This window comes from Schistocerca serialis, chromosome 6 (assembly GCF_023864345.2).
Source record: "Schistocerca serialis cubense isolate TAMUIC-IGC-003099 chromosome 6, iqSchSeri2.2, whole genome shotgun sequence".
Lineage (NCBI taxonomy): Eukaryota > Metazoa > Arthropoda > Insecta > Orthoptera > Acrididae > Schistocerca > Schistocerca serialis.
Genome location: NC_064643.1, coordinates 273,300,332 through 273,322,579, shown reverse-complemented (window position 1 = coordinate 273,322,579; position 22,248 = coordinate 273,300,332). Strand labels below are relative to the sequence as shown.

At 43.1% G+C, this 22,248-nt stretch overlaps 1 protein-coding gene across 1 annotated transcript in view; it reads left to right on the top strand.

The window, feature by feature from the left end:
- Positions 1–22,248, top strand: part of LOC126483618 (spatacsin) — a 410,710-nt gene that overhangs the window by 340,912 nt on the left and 47,550 nt on the right. The window contains exon 31 of the mRNA XM_050106663.1: positions 11,111–11,218. Coding sequence (XP_049962620.1) covers positions 11,111–11,218 — 108 coding nt within the window. The remainder of the gene's footprint in view (positions 1–11,110; positions 11,219–22,248) is intronic.

Below are 22,248 nucleotides of genomic sequence, written 5' to 3'. Positions count from 1 at the left end.
GTCGGAGGTCTTATTTGAACTGAATAGCAGCAGACAATTTGGAATGAAACCTTTTGGATTTCCGGCATGTGCTACAATTATCCTTTTTCCTCTGCCGATCGGAGCTGCCATACTACCGCTGATGGTACCATGTGTCCAGCCTTTTTTTAAACTGTGTCCTTCATTCACCCACGTTTCATCAAGCCAAACGATATCATCAAAATTTGTCCCCACTAATTCTCTAAGAAAATGACATCGCCAGGCTGCACTGTCTTGGCGTTTCATTAGTAACTTTCTGCCAGAGATGGATTTATAGCGGAATCCTAACATTTTCACAACTTGTAACAAAGACGATTTACTACCCTGAAACAGGTCAGCCGCTGTGAGGGTAGCATGTAGTTTTTTGAATGTTGGATACTCCTTCCTCGAATAAAATGCATATATTTGATGACGAATGGCATCTTCTTGAAAAGAATCAAGTTTTGTGACCCTCTTCTCTAATCGCCTCTTTTTCCCAGGTGTCTCCAATTTAGATGTTTCACTCAAGCCTTCTTTCGTGAATTTCTCCTTGCAGATTCTTATTACTGATCGTTCGCTAACTAGCAGAGCAGCTGCAGTTCGCTCCACCACCTTATCCAAAGGAACGAGAGGCCCTCCTGCATCCCTCTCTCTCTCAAAATACTCCCTTAAGGAACACACGTATTCACGTGCCTACTGCGTATAACGACGCCATGTCCACCACTTTTTGGAGGTTTCCGAGGAGTGTGCAGCCTCGGCCTCCCTCTCTTACGACTGCTTTCATCAGACATCGTAAACACGCAAAGCTACAAGTCACTCAAATCTCTCACCCGCATGTCTACAACAGCTCACTTGACAGGCAACGGGCTGCAGGGCTCCCGCCACAAATAAACCAATGGACTGACTGGCACAATGCCTTAGTCAGCTCAGCAGAGCGAAGTGGCAATGCAGTGGCAGCCGACAGCGCCGGCTGCCATTGGTTTATTTGTGGCAGGAGCTCTGCAGCCCGTTGCCTGTCAAGTGACAACTACTTTAAATCAGACTATTAAAAAGGTACCCCCAAAACAGAGTTTCTCCCAACTTCCCTTTCCCATTGAACTTGAAGGAAAAGGGGCATTGAAATTATAACAGCAGTCTACTCACAAGCTTCCTGGGCGCCATCAAATGTCATATACTCACATCTGACTAATGGGGTAGACATCCTGAAGCTAGATGCCTCGTCACCAGACCCAGACAACCCTTCCACTACCCCTCTCTCTTCCAGTGCGTCACCATGTGCCTAACAAAGTGTGTTATAGCATATGGGTCCTCCCCATGTGTTATGTTTTTCTACTCCCATGAATAAACATTTTTTTGCTCATTTTTATGTTATTTTCAACATGTTTATCTGTTGTCATGTAACACCTACGTGAAAATCTCAGTTTCTTATTTATACCGGATTCCTCTGGAATTTGTTACTCATATTATTATTTTGGCTGCTTTGATTCCATTGGTGTAATTAGTTTTCATTAGGGCACTCATAACGAAAAGTTATAACTAATTGATGCTAGCACTATAGTTTGATAAATAGGAAATTTTTGAGCTATCGGCATAATTTAATGTAATGACCCACACCAACAGAAATCTCAGCATTCTGACTTTCATGTAAAGTTCTTTCACTTATCTAAAACTGATTACCTTCTGCAGTAATTAATATCTAAGTTCTAGGCCAATGCAATTTTTCATTGCAGATTTTGTCATAACTGCTGTTAGATTCAGAACTTTGACTACATACTTTTGGTACCTTATGTTTTTGTACTGAAGACATGCAGCATTGACTGATTAACTTGGCAATTAATAATTTCATGTAACTCACTCTAATTTGCAAAATGGTACTCATTCATATAAACAAGGGGATTCAAATCAATAAGGGTAATAGTGTCTAAAGTTCTGATCAAAACCTTTTTTATAAATCAAAATTACATTATTTCTTGCAGTTCATTAAAAAAAAGAAAAAAAACACACACACACACACATTAAAAATGTCTGGAGCATTATGTATTTTTCAAAATAACAGTTTCTTCTTACGCCTGAATTTCCAGTTCACTATTTGAAAGCCTATGAGTAAATGAGTAACATCTGTGTCAGCGGTGCTCTTGTTGTTGTTTCACATCACTATTATGTATCTCCTGTACATGCTCTGGTCACCACCAAATTGAAGAACTCTAATTACTTTTGAGTGATATCTATAACCTATATTAACAGACATTTTTAATTGCACTGTGATGTCATCAACAAGTATGCGGACATTAATTATAATCAGATTGAGCTATTGTTCGACTCAGTGATGCGTGTTAAGGGTTGAACTCAGTGGACTACCTAAGTCTAATTGGCTTTAATAAACTAGTAAAGGACAGTGATAAATGTAATCTGTCATGTTTTTTTGTAAATGTGAACATTATTTTTTTACCATAGTAGGACATTCAACTTCACTGGACTGCGACTGTTAAATATTCTTATATCTGGCTTGTATGGTTGTGCTAAAAATCTGTCTGTAGTTTAAAAACTGCTCACCATAATAAAAAATGAGCTTCACACGGAATAAAATGTATGTGGTGTTGTCATCTTTGTGTAAATCTTTGAGCAAACACAACCGTGCATTCATTTAAACTTTCAGCTTCGAGTTGTTCAAGATTGGTGCTAAGAAGGATGAAACTACAAAATTCACGTCAATTCCATCCCAAATAATGGGAGTAAATTAAAACTGCAGTGCTAATATGGTTTTCAAATTTCAATGGAATATAAATGGATACAGGGCCCATTTGTAAGGACTGACACTCCTTGTACAAGATGGACCTTTTTGCCTCTGTCTCCTGGAGAACCTTTTTAAAAATATGGATGTAGCTGTACTTACTGGGTATCACCTTCACAAGAAAGACAACCTTATTGACGACAGGATGAAAGGTGAAGTAGGAGTGTTTGTGAAGGACACATTCCACTCCTCACCTGCGCCCTTAACACAACACTACAAGCAGTAGCTGTCAGGATGAAATCCCACATTCACGTCATCATGTTCTCTGTATAGCTTACCCATGAGCCCATTGATGATGAGTTCATAAAAGAGCTTATTGCTGAACTACTGCATCCATTTTCCTCTTAGGAGATTGTAATAGACATGGTGCACTCTGGGGATACAGCACCTCTTGCCACAAGGGTCAAGTATTTGAAGATCTCACGCAAAGTGAAGTGAATTGGAATGTCTATTGAAAAAAATGGACTTAGATGGCCGATAGGTGGTGTCAGTACATTTGAAGTGCTGCAGTTGCCAAGACTATGCCACCCAAAAGTTCTGAGATGAATGTTTTGACCAATGCTCTCATTGCAGTCAAGATAAATATGTCTGCATGGCCAGTAACCCATCATCCTGGTTTTTGCTACTGTTGTGTACAGCTGACATCATGCTTGACACCAGATTCTGTCTACTCAATTATTGCATCATCTTAGTTTCTCGCTTGGTTGCTCTTTGGAGGCTGTTTGTCTTGCTTGTCACTCTCTTGTGAGTCTTTGAACAGTGCTAAGGAATTTCAGGACACATACTTGCATTGCCTGAACAATATTTCTCATTGTTTCAGGTCATGAAAGATGCATTGCAGGGATGGTTGTTGCTGTCATGAGCATTACTGAACACATTTTTCCTACTCAGGAAGTTAGTATAATATCCAACACAGCTGTGCACTCAATCACAGATATATGCATGCTCTCGACTAATTACTATTTACAGGGAGGTACTTTGTGGTCGCATCGAGGGTAGAATTCCACCATTACCACAAACAACCAAGACAGTCATTCCATTCCTGGGTGGCTAAGTTGCAAGAACTGAGATGCTAAAGTTATTTCACTTGTACAAATCCAGGATGCCAAGTTTCTCATAGTGACTCTTCAATTTACAACATTATTCTTCAGCTAGCTCCAGATTTGAAGGTATGTACAGCAGCACTGAAACTGGACAACCCATGGCTACAGGATGTCTTAAGCACCAACACTTATTCAGACTCATCCATGCAACTAATGCACACCTTATGGCGAGATGAGAAGTTTCAGTGACTGAGGTACCACAGCAGGCTCCACCCACACGTAACACACATGGTGACCCCCAGCCGATAGCAATGCCATGATTCATCAATCTCATATGTGTGCATGACATCTGAAACTCCATGTGCCCCACTACAATCATCAGCAAGCACACTGCAGGGGCTATACAAATATTGCAGTCAGTAGCTCCTACAGGCCACTCATGTGGAAATTTTACATAATTCTTAGGACTTCCTATCTGGTTGTTCACTTTTAAGTGGATTCTGGGGTTATGGTTTCTTTGATTAATGGTTTCTTCGATTAATCAGGCTCCCCTAAATTGTCTCCACCTTCTCAGCACTTGGTAGCTTATGGGGCAGCTCCATCCCTCTTTAGGGTCAGTTTTTGCTCAATACGGCCTATAAACAGGTCATCCATCACATCACCTTATTTGTCATGGATCACTCTACAGCTACCAATATTTTTGGCTGAAACACAAGTATATAATTTGGATCTTCTGTCACTGTTGAGCTGAGATCATATCAGATGCAGTCTCATTCCAGGAAGTGGACTATTCTGTAGTAAGGGTATGCCTCAGACTTTAAGGCTGCATCAAGATCCACCCATATGCAGTGCCTCATTTCTGGCATGTAAGATCTATTCCAGTCACACTACATGCAGCAGTCAAACAAGGATTCAATTGACTTCAAGATGCTGGGGTAGTCGAGCCTGAAAAAATCCAGAGCACTGGATCCCCCTGGTCACATACAGTAGCAAACCTAGTGGCTTACTCTGCTTATGTGTTGGTTTCATGGCCACAGTCAATGCACAAACATGCTACAGCCAGAAGACAACATCACTAAACTTCCTGGAGGAGAATACTTCTCAAAAATCAACATGGAGGATGCATATTTATAGCTCCCTTTAGACTCATGAAACATTATTGTAGTTAATATACCTTCTGAATTATATTGAAACAAGCAGCTCTCCTGTGACATTGCATCTGCGTCCACAATCTTCTATAGGTACTTGGAACAGGAAACACCATATATCCCAACAAGCAAGAATTATGTAGATGATCTGTTAGTCACAGGAGCTCCTGGCAGCAATATTTGTAAAACACCTGCATTCACTTTACAACCTTGCAGGGTGCAGGGTTGTGTGTGCCATTTAGAGAAGTGTAGTTTTTTTTTCCAAGCAGAAGTGGAACGGGTCATTGGCTGCACAAAGAAGGAATCGAGCCAACAGATTGAAATACGGGAGCCATAGGTTCCCTATCCTAACCAGTGAACCTCCTAGAATTAAAAGCATCCACGAATAAACCCAGCTATTTCTCCAAGTTCTTGCCACAGGCTGCTTACTTCTTGCAACTCCTAAATCACTTATACAAGATGGGAGATAAATACAACTGAATCTCAGCCTGTGAACAAGTCTTTAACTAGCTAAAATGCATCTAATAAGACCCATCCCCCATCTCACGACAATCTCCCCCTTACTCCCCCTAGTGCTGGAAGCCAACACCTCTCCTTAAGGCACTGGGATGGTACTAACACGCAGGAATGAGGATGGCTCAGAACAGTCCGTATCACCTATGCGTCAATGACGTTGATTCCAGCACAATTGAACTTCATACAGATCAAAAGAGAGGTGTTGGCATTAGTGTTTTGCATCAAGAAGTTCCATAACTATATATTTGGACTAATATTGCCCCTAATCACCAACCATAAGCTGTTGGTGTCATTATTCAGGCTATGCTCCAGCCTCCCAGATGGACGACTCATCTTCTCCAGTGCCAGTTGGTGTTCTGAGCAGGTATAATTATACCATGCATATGATCCGATAGTGCAGCATTCATATGCTGATGTATTGTCATGTTTGCCTTGGGTGTAGGGCCCAGAATTCGATCAGCAAGAAGCACTAAGTTTCTACATCAACACTGAGAGGAAACAAATGCTATGAAGCTTGCCCATTACAGCAGCACATGTCACTGCCACCACTCATCAGGAATCAGTCTTGTTGCAGATCTGCACTATGTCACCTATCAGGGAAACGTATTTTATCTGAAGGATGAGCAATGAGCTAAATTGGTGGAAACACATCTATCACTGCTCTTTGTCATAGATGATGTCATTTTCTTGGACTCAGACAATGGCACACATTGGTTGGTCATTTCAGCAGAATTTTAGCAACAAATAATGAGCTAGCTGCTCCAGAGACTCTGGCGGATATCCTGCATGAAGACATTAGCTGGGAGAGATGTGTACTTGCTAGGAGTCTGTGGAGACATTAAGAAGACAACATTCAGGTGCATAGTGTGTGCTGAACACCACAATCTTTCACCCACAGCAACCTTAGAACTGCATACACCTGGGCTTTATTAACCATTTTTGGGAAATATGTGGTTACCCATTGTAGACTATGCAAGGTACCTGTATGTTGAAGCATGGTGTCCACCACGAGAGAAGCCACTCTCACTGGCTCAGGTTATGGTGGTTGGAGGGTTACCCTGCACACTGGTTTCAGACAATGGGCTACAGTTCACAGTGGTCATCTTCAATGACTTCTGTGTAACCAGCTGTATACAGGATGTCTTCAGCCCTCGGATCTATGCATCTTTCAAAGGCGAACCTGAATACTGGTTATGGACATTTAAACAGCAAATGCTAAAAGTTGTAGAATCTACTAATACATCATCAGCCTGTACACTCTTTCTTTGAGTACCTACAGAACCACATCAATCACAGCTCAGCTGAATTAGACTACACCATGGGAGTCAGCCAAGATCTTTGCTTCTCCTTCTGACACCACCCTCACTCATCACCTGCACTCATCATCCAGAGTGTTACTTACCAGGTACTGCTCTCTAGGCTTGCTGCTATGAGAGTAACTACCAGTGGATGCTAGTAACAATAGCCGAGACAAGTGGGTAGCACATAATATCAGTGCAAATGTCAAAAGCAATAGTGTTCCACAAACAAATCCAGTTTTGACCTCCAATATTGGTGGATTCTCAGATGTGTCCATGGAAGGCCTTAGAACTCCTTGCAGCACTGGTTAACAGTGATGTGGTGATGAAAGCCACCAGTCATGCAACACCAACCTCATTGCTGTTTCTCAGCTGGTTAGTGAACAGGCTAGGCCGTGCTCTTTCCAGGGACGCTCTTAGTGTGGCTGAGATAAATACAATGGCATGATGTGATTGGTTAGTGTGATATTACTTATATTGTGCACAGTTAATATCTGGATTGTCTCTACCTCATTAGAATGTAATCTTGATTTGTCATTTGATTGCTCTGTGGAATCTGTCTGCTTGTCATTTGCTTGTCCATTTATTGTTGTCATAATGATTATCTCACCTAGGACAGTTGCCATTTACTTGTTCCATAGATCTCTGGGTATTCTCAGTTCCTGCCCAACTTAGGTCTCGAGTTGGTTCTTTGCACTCGGTCTGAAATCCTGCAGTCTTGGTGCTATGGCAGTTGTCAAAGTATTGTATAAATCTCCAAATGTTTGCCTTTCTTCAGCCTATCTTCTAAGATAGGTGTCAAAGTCATTACTGCTTCAAGTGTTCCTCCATTTCTTCAAAACTCAAAGTGACCTTCATTGAGGTCAGCTTCTGCCACTCAGTCCTTTGTCCTGTAGACAATTTGTGGTAGTACTTCACAACCGTGACTTATTAATCTGCTGCTCATGCCTGTCAAGACCTGCTTTCTTTGCTGTTGGAATTATTGCGTTCTTCTTGAAATGTGAGTGTATTTAACCCTTCTCATGTATTCTGCATACCAGTTGGAACTGTTTTGTCATGATGGTTCTCCTGAGGAATTTAATTGTGAAATAATGTTGTCTAGTCCAGGATCCTCATTTGTAATTAAGTCTTTCAGTGCTCTGTCAAATTTGTCTGTCTCACAGTATTGCCTAATCCATCTCATCTTCATCCACTTCCTCTTCTCTTTCCGTAGTGTCTTCAAATATTTTTTTGTCACTATCTGGTTAAGCTAGCAAAAAGCATGGATAATAAAATCACATTTGTTATCACCAAACACTTAGATAACAAACTGGTACACAAAATTATACAAGCAATGAAAAAGCATAGAAAATCAGGCATATTGTAAAGTGTATGTAGTACTAACAATAAATCCCTTATAGGAAAAATGGATGGCAGTTTCATAAATTTAATAAAAATTTCTGTGAGTACCTTGACTATTTCAGACACAACAAATGCAAAAAAAAAAAAAAAAAAATTAACAGTAGCAAAATACACTCCTGGAAATTGAAATAAGAACACCGTGAATTCATTGTCCCAGGAAGGGGAAACTTTATTGACACATTCCTGGGGTCAGATACATCACATGATCACACTGACAGAACCACAGGCACATAGACACAGGCAACAGAGCATGCACAATGTCGGCACTAGTACAGTGTATATCCACCTTTCGCAGCAATGCAGGCTGCTATTCTCCCATGGAGACGATCGTAGAGATGCTGGATGTAGTCCTGTGGAACGGCTTGCCATGCCATTTCCACCTAGCGCCTCTGTTGGACCAGCGTTCGTGCTGGACGTGCAGACCGCGTGAGACGACGGTTCATCCAGTCCCAAACATGCTCAATGGGGGACAGATCCGGAGATCTTGCTGGCCAGGTTAGTTGACTTACACCTTCTAGAGCACGTTGGGTGGCATGGGATACATGCGGACATGCATTGTCCTGTTGGAACGGCAAGTTCCCTTGCCGGTCTAGGAATGGTAGAACGATGGGTTCGATGACGGTTTGGACGTACCGTGCACTATTCAGTGTCCCCTCGACGATCACCAGTGGTGTACGGCCAGTGTAGGAGATCGCTCCCCACACCATGATGCCGGGTGTTGGCCCTGTGTGCCCCGGTCGTATGCAGTCCTGATTGTGGCGCTCACCTGCACGGCGCCAAACACGCATATGACCATCATTGGCACCAAGGCAGAAGCGACTCTCATCGCTGAAGACGACACTTCTCCATTCGTCCCTCCATTCACGCCTGTCGCGACACCACTGGAGGCGGGCTGCACGATGTTGGGGCGTGAGCGGAAGACGGCCTAACGGTGTGCGGGACCGTAGCCCAGCTTCATGGAGACGGTTGCGAATGGTCCTCGCCGATACCCCAGGAGCAACAGTGTCCCTAATTTGCTGGGAAGTGGCGGTGCGGTCCCCTACGGCACTGCGTAGGATCCTACGGTCTTGGCGTGCATCCGTGCGTCGCTGCGGTCTGGTCCCAGGTCGACAGGCACGTGCACCTTCCACCGACCACTGGCGACTACATCGATGTACTGTGGAGACCTCACGCCCCACGTGTTGAGCAATTCGGCGGTACGTCCACCCGGCCTCCCGCATGCCCACTATACGCCCTCGCTCAAAGTCCGTCAACTGCACATACGGTTCACCTCCACGCTGTCGCGGCATGCTACCAGTGTTAAAGACTGCGATGGAGCTCCGTATGCCACGGCAAACTGGCTGACACTGACGGCGGCGGTGCACAAATGCTGCGCAGCTAGCGCCATTCGACGGCCAACACCGCGGTTCCTGGTGTTTCCGCTGTGCCGTGCGTGTGATCATTGCTTGTACAGCCCTCTCGCAGTGTCCGGAGCAAGTATGGTGGGTCTGACACACCGGTGTCAATGTGTTTTTTTTTCCATTTCCAGGAGTGTATATCAGTAAAGCATGCCATGATTTCCAAAGATATGATGACCTACAAGTACGACACAAATGTGACACTTCAGACCTTTCCACCAGTGTGCTTAATACATGGTTCTCAGGTCTTTGGATGGATCAAACTGTGTAAATCCCAATTAATATTTTGAGCATGTAGACATGGTCATCAAAGGGAGACTTCTGTCACCTTTAGGACCAACTTATTTTTGTGGAGAACTGTAAAGAAAAGCACTACAGTCAGCAGAATCCAAGTCTTTCTGCTTTTTGTAATATGTGGATGACATGTTTGTGATGTGGCCTCATGGAGTAAAAACACTATCCATGTTGCTTCAGTGCATGTCTGCTCAATCTGAATATGTAATTTTTGAAGGACATCAAAAAGGATCACACTTTGCCCTTTGTGGATATTTTGATATGAAGGAAAATTGACAGAAAGTTAAAGCCCAGTTCGTTCTATTCCATTGACGTATTTTTTAGTGGAACCATTTGACATGTATATATTTGGTAATAATATCAAATAATGTGTGAGTATTACATAAATTCTGACTTCTGCAAATCCTCCGAGCAGTAATGCAGTCATTGTAAATAGGTGTTGTAAACTGATTTTCTCTGTGATGATGTGTGGCTACAATAGCCTAAGAATTATCCCATGGATCTCAGTGTATTGTACATTTACACTTTTTGTGGCAAGTTTGTTATTACCTCTTAAATGAAAATATGTTTAAGATTCTTTTGGGTATTCCACATCCATGAGGACTATTTCATTTTGGATCTGTGGAGGGAACTTTAGCATCTCTCTTCTTTGTTTGTAAAAAATGTATTATATTTTCTTGTTTTATACCATATTGTACATTCTTGGTGATCCACTCACTGCAGATCTGTGGAATGAAAACTATATCTAATCTTCATTATGTAATATTCTGTTTGTGTTAATCACTTTACTGTTTTAGACTTTCCCTTGTTAAGTCAACGACTTTCATAATCCACTTAATTAACAGATTGACAAGTTCTACTCATGAAAATCACAGTTCTGGGGATATACCCATAGTGCGTCTTAATTTTTTTGTTTTAGAATTATGTAAAAATTTCAAATGCAACTTTTTAACTTACGTTCAATTGATGTCTGGTGTTTAATCTCATTTGCGCCCTGATTTAAATTTGTGTAAGGACAATTTGATAGTTTTGTGAAATTACTGGTTCATGCAGGCATTAGTAAAATTCTGATTACAGATTGCAAAAAAGATATTATCTTTAATACACTTGAGATATAACATAAGATTCCTATTATATCATTCTTGCAGTCCTATGACGACCCTTATCTTTCTCACTGTGCAAAATCCAAATAGTATGATGTGTTACACATTCCTCTTCTTTCCAGGTCCGCTTACTTACTGGTGTTGGTCGGTATATGGAAATGACTTACATTTTCCAGATACTGAAAGAAAATGCACATTTTGAACTTCTGCTTGGAAAAGGACTTGACAAGGTATTATTCACAGTGCACAACTAAATTCATAATATTTAATATTGTGTTATGGTTAAAGCCTGAAAATTATCAGAATTAGCAGCAGCACACTGAGATATGATTGTTAATGTAAATATCTTAGATGATCATCTGTAACTTCCAAAGCTGGAATTTTTATAGTCCAAATCAAATTATCTGATGTTTTACACCATTGTGCAATGCAGTGTCCACATTGTCCTGTTATCCTTGTGCTAAAATCATCTCCATCGTTTTCTTTATGAAGTTCTCAACTCAAACTGAACTAAATACTGGAGTTTGGGTTTATCAGACAAAGACAAGGGTTTTAACAAGAATATTTCTCTAGGTTTCATTTCCTAATCAAACTCTCTCACCACTGCTTAATTACATTAATTACCTCTGTTTTATGTTTGTCGGTGTTCATTTTATAACCTCTTTTCAAGATGCTGTCCATTTGTTTCAGCTGCTGTTGAGAGAGTCCCTTGCCATCTTTGATAGAACTACAGCTTCATCAGCAGATCTTCAAAAGTTTTTATTTCTTCTCCCTCAACTTTAATTCCCTTTCCAAAATTCTTCTTTGTTTCCTTCACAGCTTTGCTTAGTGTACGGATTTAATAACATTGGGGATAGGGTGTAAACCTGTTTCAATTCCTTTTCAACCACTGCTGCCCTCTCACAGCATTCGGCTCTTATAATTGCAGTTTGGTTTCTGCACAGGTTGTAGATAACCCTTTATTCCTTCTATTTATCACAGATACCTTCCAAACTTTGAAGAGCATATCCCAGGCAACATTGTCAAAAACTTCCTCTAAATCTATGAAAGTTATAAATGTGGATTTTATTTATAGTGCAACAGTGTTAAATCTATTATGTGATTTTTTTGTTTTCATTACAGTGTACAGAAAACAGTTGACTGAATCATAGTCAAAGCTGTGAGATTGATCTAGTTATAAAACATTCATTGAAAGGTGAAAGAAACAGCTTGATAGACAGCTAATATACTACAGTATGTAACTGTAGCTGACTACTAGATTAAATACTGGTGATTCAGCCATGCATTAAAGTTGCCATTGTAAAGAGATTAGATAGGAGATGAGGTTGTACTTGAATTTTTATATGTGCCACACTCATTTGAATTTTGTCATCTAAATAAAGGGGCAGGTCCCTGTTTGAGTTTACATTTGCACATTTTTTTCATGTTATAAAATATACTTTGTTGCGTTGGTAATGTGAATGGCTGAAAGCAAGGGGAAACTCCAGGCTTTATTTTTCCTGAGGGCATGTAGCTCTACTTTATAGCTAAATGATGATGCTATCCCCTCGACTAAACTATTCCAGTGGCAAAATATTCACTCATTTTGATCTCTTGGTGGAGACAACTCACAAGAATATTGTCACTGGGAAAAAAGCATGAAATGTTAGATCCCTTAATCATTTCGACAGGTTCAAAGTTCAAGTTAGATATAGTGAGAGCAAATGAAGTACGGGGGAAAAGGGAGCTGTGGTCAGATTAATGCAGGGTATACATCACAGGATGCTGAAACATCATAAATATGGCTGGCAAAGAGTTCTTGGGCTTCCAGCTGGGTGGTGGTGTCTTCAAACTGCGACGTTTTGACGAGTGACATACTCATCATCTTCTGGCGAAGTGCCGAGACTTTGCGGATGCCGGTCCCTTTATACCTGCAGTGTGCCCCCCACCACCTAGCCGCAGGAGGCTGGCTCCAGAGGAGCCGGCGGGCGGGGCAGAGGGGGAAGCGGGTGCGCCGTTCGCGTCTCTGTCAGAGCATTCTGATCGCGTCTCGTGAGCTGGACGGTTCTTGTTGCGTTCCTGGCGTATTGCGGCTAATGCTGGATTCCAGGCCGTGCTCAGTTGATAGCCTTCATCCCTGTTCACAAGATTCTCGTGGACCCGTATTTCTATTGATTCTTTAATGACGCTATCCCAATAGCTCCCGGCTCGGCACAGCACCCTGGTGTTTTCGAAATCAAAGGTGTGGTTTTCTTTGATGCTATGTTCAGCTATAGCAGATTTCTCCATCTGTCCAAGTCGAACATGCCTGATGTGTTCCTCGCACCTTTTAGAGATGCAGCGCTGCGTTTGACCAATGTACTGCACACCACATTCGCATGCAATGCTGTATATACCAGGTGTGTTTAGTTTGAGTGGGTCTTTAGCTGAGCCCAGCAGCTCTTTCGTCATCGGCGGGGGTCGGAAGACGGTATTTATGTTTGATTTTCTTAATAGCCTCCCGATTTTGGCTGATGTGGGCCCCAAATATGGAAGAAAGGCGAGTCTCTTGTTAACTTCCTCTTCCTCTTCCTGAAATTTGTCAGCCTGTCTCCTCTTGAAGGCCCTGCTAATCTGTGTTTCACTGTACCCGTTTTTCCGAAATACCTCTCTTAGGTGGTTTAATTTGTCTGAGAGGCTTTCTTTGTCACAAATGACGTGCGCCCTATGTACCAAGGTGGTCAGTACTGACTGGCATTGTGCCGGATGGTGGCAGCTGGTTGCATGGAGGTACAGGTCTGTGTGCGTCTTTTTTCTATATACTGAATGGCCCAGCGTGCCATCCGCTTTCTTCCTGATCAGTATGTCCAGGAATGGAATTCAGCCATGCTCTTCTACTTCCATCGTGAAGGTGATATTCTCATGTATGCCGTTTAGGTGGTCCATAAACTCCTCCAGTGCCTGCCTGCCATGCTGCCAAATCACGAAAGTGCCGTCCACATAGCGGAAGAAGTGCCTGGGTTTACGGTGAGCAGTTTGTAGTGCCACCTCCTCAAAGTGTTCCATATAAATATTCGCGATCCCTGGAGCAAGGGGAGATCTCATGGCCACTCCATCCACTTGTTCATAATGCTCTCCATTGCACTTGAAGTAGGTGGTCGTAAGTGCATATTCAAAGAGCTTCACTGTTTCAGGCTCGAAGTGCTGATTAAGGAGCGCCAAGGCATCTTGTAGCGTTACTTTCGTAAACAAGGAGGTGACGTCGAAGCTCATGAGTAGGTCATCACTCTGTATTCGGATGTCCTTCAGTATTCTAACGAAATCTGCAGAGTTTTTCACGTGATGACTGCAGTGTCCCACCAGTGGTTTCAATAGTATCGCCAGGTATTTGGCCAGTCCATAACTGTGCGAGTTGATAGTGTCCAGAATCGGACGTAGAGGCACCCCATCTTTGTGAATCTTGGGCAATCCATACAGGCGCGGTGTCGCTGGCACTGTGGGATACAGCTGTTTCTGCACTGCCTCTGGTAGATCTGAGTCCTTCAGTAGCACCACGGTTTTCCTGGTCATTGTCAATGTAGGGTCCTTGTTGAGTTTCCTGTAGGCTGGGTCTTGCAGCAGAGAGCTGATTTTCTGTTGGTAGTCGACTGTGCGAATCAGCAGCATCGCATTTCCCTTGTCTGCTGGGAGGACCATGATGCCCCAGCATCATCCCTCAGTGCGCGGATAGCCTCTCGCTCCGGCACAGTAATGTTGGCTTTAGGGAGTCGTGACTTGTCGATGATCCTGCAAGTCTCCCATCGGATCTGCTCTGCTTCCTCCTTGGGTAGGCCCCGGATTGCTTCCTCTACGCTGCTGATGATGTCCCGTTTCGGTATGGTCCTTGGTACAGGTGCAAAGTTCAACCCTTTCGTGAGGACAGAAGTTGTGGCTGCATCTAGCACCTTATCTGTCAAATTTACAATAGCTCTGGTGATATTTGTCACCTTCTGGGTTGACTGAGCTCCAGAGAGTCTGCCGAATTTGTCGATCTGTTTTGCGGCAACATGTTGTTTCTGCACCTCACTGTCAGTGTGAGAGCTGCAGTCAACCCACTCCCAAGCGTGTGCCGGTAATGCTTCTGCCATTTTCAGGTGACATGCGATCAGGATGCATGCATTCTTGTCCAGTTCTTGCCGTGTATAGTGAATGCATTCCCTGACAATGGCCATCCCTGCTCGCCGAAAAATATGTTCGGTTTTCTTCGTTTTCACAGGATGTCTTAATTCCGCAAATCGTGGCAAGATGTTCTTGTCTCGGCAATGTTGGAGGAAAGCCAATGAGCTGAGCAATTTGGCTTTCCTGTTGCGTTCTTTCTGCAGCAGCTTGAAGCTACAGAGCATCTCCTCCCCGTAGTGGTGTCGTAAATGTATACAGCATTGCATTGCACGCGTATGTGGTGTGCAGTACATTGGTCAAACGCAGTGCTGCATCTCTAAAAGGTGCGAGGAACACATCAGGCATGTTCGACTTGGACAGATGGAGAAATCTGCTATAGCTGAACATAGCATCAAAGAAAACCACACCTTTGATTTTGAAAACACCAGGGTGCCGTGCCGAGCCGGGAGCTATTGGGATAGTGTCATTAAATAATCAATAGAAATACGGGTCCACGACAATCTTGTGAACAGGGACGAAGGCTATCAACTGAGCGTGGCCTGGAATCCAGCATTAGCTGCAATACGCCAGGAACGCAACAAGAACCATCCAGCTCATGAGACGCGATCAGAATGCTCTGACTGAGACATGAACAGCGCACCCGCTTCCCCCTCCATCCCGCCCGCCGGCTCCTCTGGACCCAGCCTCCCGCGGCCAGGTGGTGGGGGGCACACCACAGGTATAAAGGGACTGGCATCCGCAAAGTCTCGGCACTTCACCAGAAGATGATGAGTATGTCACTTGTCGAAACGTCGCAGTCTGAAGACACTGCCACCCGGCTGGAAGCCCGAGAACTCTTCGCCAGCTGTATACGCCGGGAAAGCATACATTCACATCATAAATACGTTCCACATTGGTCAGTGAACTTTTGGAGTATGCTGAAGAATATAATAATATAACTTTCCGCCACCAGATAAAAAGAAAAGCGCTCTAACCAGTCCGGACGTAGTGCGGGTGCAGGGAAAGTGGAGGAATGGTCAAACACATGATAACAGTGGTTCCAGCACATTTATGAGCATTTATTAGCATATAGTCACAAGTTACATGTGTTCAGTACTGTTTCTTGACTGAGCAACAAGCTGCATCCGTAATACAGGCTGGTTGACATTTGCTCGCAGCATATCCAGTGTAATCAGAGCATTATGTTTTCTTATGCTACCTTTCAGATCAGAAAGCATCTGGATACATCCCTGATAGACATAATCTTTCAGATATCCCCAGAACCAGGAGTAACATGGATTTAAGTTGGGAGATCTGGAAGACCACACATCTTGAAATTGCCTAGAGCTGCTGCGGTCATTGTTAAACATTTGTCAAAGCAAATCTTTGAACTGGCAAGTTACATGTGGTGTCACCCCATCTTGCATGAAAATAGTGGTGTGGACACAGATGCATTCTTGCAAGCTGGAATTGTCTTGCACAAGATGGTCCTTATAATGCGCGGATATCACTGTTCACCTGAAAAGCCTGTGAGGTGTCATCTCCTCAAAGGGACCAAGAACAAAGAACCTTGTGGAATCACACCACTTAGTCACCTGAGTTTCTGAGGATTCACAGAACCAGGCAGAGTAAAATTTGCCTCGTCCACCCAAAGAATATTCCCCAGCCAAACGTCATTCCTTCTATGTGTGCCAATAAATGAAGGGCAAAGTCACGGCATTGTAGCCTATCTCGGAGCTTCAATTGATACACATTCTGAATCTTGTAGGGATACCAGTGTAAAGTGTGCCACAAAATTTTTGAACTGGTGACTAGGCAAGAGAGAATTCCTGTGTGACAACTCAAGCACTGGATGCAGAATTCAAGGCATGGTTGGCTTTAGCTATAGCATATTCAACAACAGCTGCCTTGGAAATGGGGCACCTCCCTTTCCCAGCTGCACCACCTAGTTCACCTGTTTCTTCAAATTTGTTAACTGTATTCTTTAGTCCATTTATTGGTGTGGAGCCTCTTTGCAGCTGTTTCTGTCAGCGATATTCTTGCTATTATTGCTGCTGTTCAGGTAACACAACTTTACCAATAATGCAGAATCTTTCTTCTCAATAGCCATTGCATTTTGTACAGACAACTTCAACCTTCTTAACCTTTTACACCAATAGTCACTTCACAAAAGATATTAACATGCATTGCCAAATGACAGACAGCATACTGGCGTCAAAACAGGAAACATTTCACACACTGACTGGTTATAGTGCCATATTTTCACCTGGTGGCAGAAAGTGGAACTATTATTTGTTCCAGCATATTTTGCAAGCACACCAATTGATTGAAACAGGAGAAAGGAATACCATAGAAGATGAATGGGTGGCTTCAAGAGATGACATAGTGATGACAGCTGAGAATCAGATAGACAAAAAGGCAAGGTTTGGTAGAAGTCATTGGATATCATAGAAGAATTTAATTTATAACCGGATGAAAAATAAAATAGCAGCAGTGGAAGCAGCCAATAGAAAATACAGATATCTAAACTGTGAGATTGACAGAAAGTGCAGATGTCTAAGGAATGGTTAGAGCGCAAATGCAAGGCTGTAGAGTCATAGACATCATAGAAGGGCTGCACATGAGAAATGAACTTTATGTCCATATTGCAGAAAGGAGATAGAAAGTAAATGAAGATGAAGTAGAGGTATGATATGGTGAGAAAAATTTGACATAGCACAGAAAGATTTAACTCGAAGCCAGATCCTTGAAGTAGTTGGCTTTTCCTCAGTCCCCAAGGATCCAAACTGCAGATATACACTTGAGGACAAATCTAATGCATCAATTATTCCATATCATCTCAGTTCATGTGAAGGCAGCCATCAGCATGTCTGCTTGTCAACGCCTGTACCTGTTCAAAAATCCCAAGTATGTTCTGAATGCATTGACAACCATCCACATTGTGTTCCCAAAGATCATCAGCACTATCAACAGGCCCAGATTACTCCAAAACGCTTAAATACACAAAAAAAATCCAATGGGTTGAAGTTGGGGAACCTGGAAGGCCATGGAATTGGAGGGCCGTGCCCAAAACACTTGTTGTTGAAATGCCGTTTACCAGCTGTGAGGTATCTGAATGATGATAAAATCAAATGAGGGCAGTTTATCATGATGTAATTTATGCCTCACTTGCAGTGTTTTGAAATGAAGGTAACTTTAGACATTAACAGTGTTGCAACATTGGCATGACTGCATTGTGGGTACATCATATCAGGGAAACCATTGGCTTCCAGACCTAGCTTTATTATGATTATTTGTTTGTTTTATTGTCCTCTATTCATCCATTTCACTAGTACCTATAATAGTCAAATATCCTGTATATGACATAGGAAGAATACTGTCAGACTTCCAGAATCAATGTAATAATTCCAATTACAAAGAAGGCAGGTGCTGACAATGTGATTATTACCAAATTATTGGTTTAATAAAACATGGTTGCAAATGATTTACAGAAGAATGGTAAAACTTGGAATATTAGTTTGCTTCCCAGAAAGAATGTAGGGACAACCTTACAACATCTCTTAGAAGATATGTTGAAGAAAGGCAAAACTACATGCTGTAGCAAGAATAAACACTGTTTTTGGAACATAGTACTTTATAGAGCAACACGTAAGATACAGGTTGCACGTAGCACTGAACACATTGACTGGACAGCAGTAACACAGGGTAGAGAATAGGCTGAGCACTCGTTTGCAGTCACTTAAATAATACAGTTTCATTGACAGCTCACCAGAATGCACCTGGGGGCCAATCCAAGTGGCCTTTGTTAGGAGGCCTGTGAACTGTATGGACACACAATCTCTGAAATGCATGTGTCATGAGTGAAGGTACATCACTCCTCCCTTCAATGGGTACAGAAAAACACTAGACACAGAAAAATACATTGTTAAAAAAAAGTGAAAAATACAGAAAAACCACTGGTACAGAAAATAGCCCTGGTACTGAAAACAGCACTGGTACCATGCAGAAGAAGGAAATCAAATAGCTCTGATCTCACAAGGTCCTCAGATTATGTAATGGAAAACACCAGTGACTGTACTGACATCCCTTCCATCACCCGAAGGCGGCGGCTACTGCAGCATGTGGCAGACAGGCACCAGCAAATAGGGGCAGAAGTGACGAGGGGTGGTTTGCCCACCGTCTCCCTCGCGTGAGAGGCCGTAGGGCAAGACCGGGGATGGCAGCCTAGGAATGGGGATAGAGGTAGGAACCCCAGACAGCGATCTACCAGGCAGTGACCCCCACTGTGATGCTATCGCCTGCAATACAGGAACAGGCATCAGCAATGCGAGAGGTGTTGGATGCTCCAGAACAGAATCCTCTGGGCATGACCGCAGCTGGTTAAAGTGACAGGACGTCCACCCTCAGGAGTGCAAACGAAGCACAGGCACTGGCCCCGGTGAGGCTCAATGGTGGTAGGAACCCAGTTCAGGCAGTGGCTGAAACCACAAGCCCAGACAGATGCAACTAGCCAGAACCATCGCGCAGCCACTGATGCCTGTGGGTATGTCATCAGTTGCAGCAGGTGAAGAGGATCCATACTTGGCATACATGTTGCCGCTCTGCTGGGCTCTTGTACCCCACCTGAATGAGACAGTACAAACTCAAAAAACAGTCTAAAGCAGCTTCAGGGGACCTACCAGGTACATACTTCCACATCTGAGTCTTAAAATCTGAATGATGTGTTCGGCCTCACCACTAGATTGAGGATGAAATGAGAGAGCTGTTAGTGGTGAACATCACTAGCCCAACAACAAGATGTAAATTCTTATCAGCATTCATTGTATATGGAAGTCCCTCAATTGCAGAAAATCTTAGACAGAGCCGAAATAGTGGCCACTGTGGATGTGGACAGACAATGCACCACTTAGGGAAACTTGGAATAGGCATCCACTATGGTGAGCCAATATTGACGTAGGAAGGGCCCAGCGGAATCAACATGTAGACTGCCCCACAGTCACTGTGGCATCATCCAGGGGTAAAAAGACACCCGCAGGACCGCCTATTGCTGAACATAGTGAGTTCAAGTGGTGATAAGCCACATTAATATCCCCATCTGTACCCAGCCAGCACACATGCAGGTGGGCCAAAGCTTTGGTGTGAGGGGTCCTCCAATGACCGACTTGCAGAAGCCACAGTACATTACAGTGTAACTAAGCAGGAATCACAACCTCCATAGCTAACAAAAGAACTCTGTGAAACACAGAAAGGTGGTGCTAGAGGGAGATGTAATTAAACAAGGGATCCAAGGCATGACCCGGAGGTTTTTCTGGCCAACCGTGCTGCACAAAAGAGAGGACCTGACTAAATACAGGATCTGTGGCGAAGGCTGATGCTTTTGTGGCCCTAGTGATGGGAAAGCCATCAACCACATTCTGGTTCTCAGTACTTAAGTAGAAACAAAGCAACTCATACTGAGTGAACTCCGGGTGTGGCCCGATCAGAAGCTTAGATAAGGCATCAGCGTTGGCGTGTTGTGCCGTTCACCAGTAATAGCTCTGATAATGATAAAGGGAGAGGAAGAGAGTCTACAGCAGCTAAAAATGCCGGGATGGGAGCTGAGGAGCTAAAAAGAGCAACCTATGGCTTGTGAGCCATGATTAAATGGAACTTAGAACCATACAAGAAGATGTGAAATTTCTTGAGGGCAAACACAATTGTTAAAGCCATCTTTTCAGTCTAACAGTGTCACTGCTGAGCAAAAGCTACAGTCTTCAAAGCGTAAGCATTGAGTCTTTCAGACCCATCCATGTATTTGTGCACCAACACTGTGCCAAGACCATGCTGAGAGGCAATTGCAGTTAACACGAGATGCTAACCCAGAGGAAAAGTGGCTGGACACGGGGCATGTTGAAGCTTAGATTTAAACAAAGTGAATGCTCGATTACGTGCTGCAAACCAGAAAAAAGCCACATTTTTATGCAAAAGCATGTGCTGGTGCTGAGCAACAGTGGATGTGTCCAATAAAAACTTATGGTAGTATGCAGCTTTACCTAGATATGCCTGCAGTTTCTTAACGGAGGTTGACTGTGGCAAAACCGCAATTGCGTCAGCATGATGATGCAATGGCTTGACCTGCATGAAAAACCTCAAAACCTAGGTACTCAATTGATGGCTGAAAAAAATTGAGACTTTACATGATTGCACTTGAGACCTGTATATTGAAAAACAGAAAACAGTGATTGGAGATTACTGAGATGGTCTTCAGTGGAAGACCCCAAAAAAAACAATATCATTAAGGTAATTGAAGGAGGTTGGTACAGAGGCTGTCAACTGTTCTAAAAGATGCTGAAAAATTGGGGGTGCGCTAGCGACACCAAAAGGCAGGCTTTGAAATTGGTATAGGCTGAAAGGTGTATTGACAATGAGAAGGTACCTAGAGGCCTCATGTAAGGGACATTGGATTTACATTCTCAGCAAATCAACTATGGAAAAGAAGTGGCCACCTGATAATTTTGTGAGGAACTCATGAGGATGGGGTGTAAGGTATATATCCATCGTTGACTGTGTGTTAATTGCGACATTGAAGTCGCTGCAGAGGCGAAGCTTTCCGTCAGATTCTTAATGATGACTAGTGGTGTAGCCCATTCGCCGGAAGAAACAGGTGAATAACATCAAGTGACATCAAACAATCTAATTCAGCCATTACAGAGTTGTCCGATGTGATGGGCACTCACTGTGCCCAGGGAAAAAAAAAGAAAGAAAGAAAGAAAGAGGGCGGGCAGACTCTTTCATGGTAATGGGGGCCTTAAAACTGGTAGCACAACCAAGCCCAGGGGAAAACAGAGACGAAAACTAAGATCGGAGGGCCTCCAGTTGCTGTTATGGAACTTGATCTTATACTAAATTTATCTCATCAGCAATGAAGAACCCAAAAGCATTTAACACAACTAACCTGAACAGGACTGCAGTATGGGAATGATCCACAACAAGGGAGGTGAGAGGGTGAACAACAAATTCGTAAGAGACGGGAGTGGGTAACTGACCTAGGATTGGAAACTGCTATTTATTCTATGCAACCAACTTCCATGAAACCTGTGTGAGGGGAGGTGAGCCCAAGTCCACATATGTGTATGGATTTACTAAAGTCACTGCAGTTTCAGTGTCTACTTGGATTTTTGGCAGT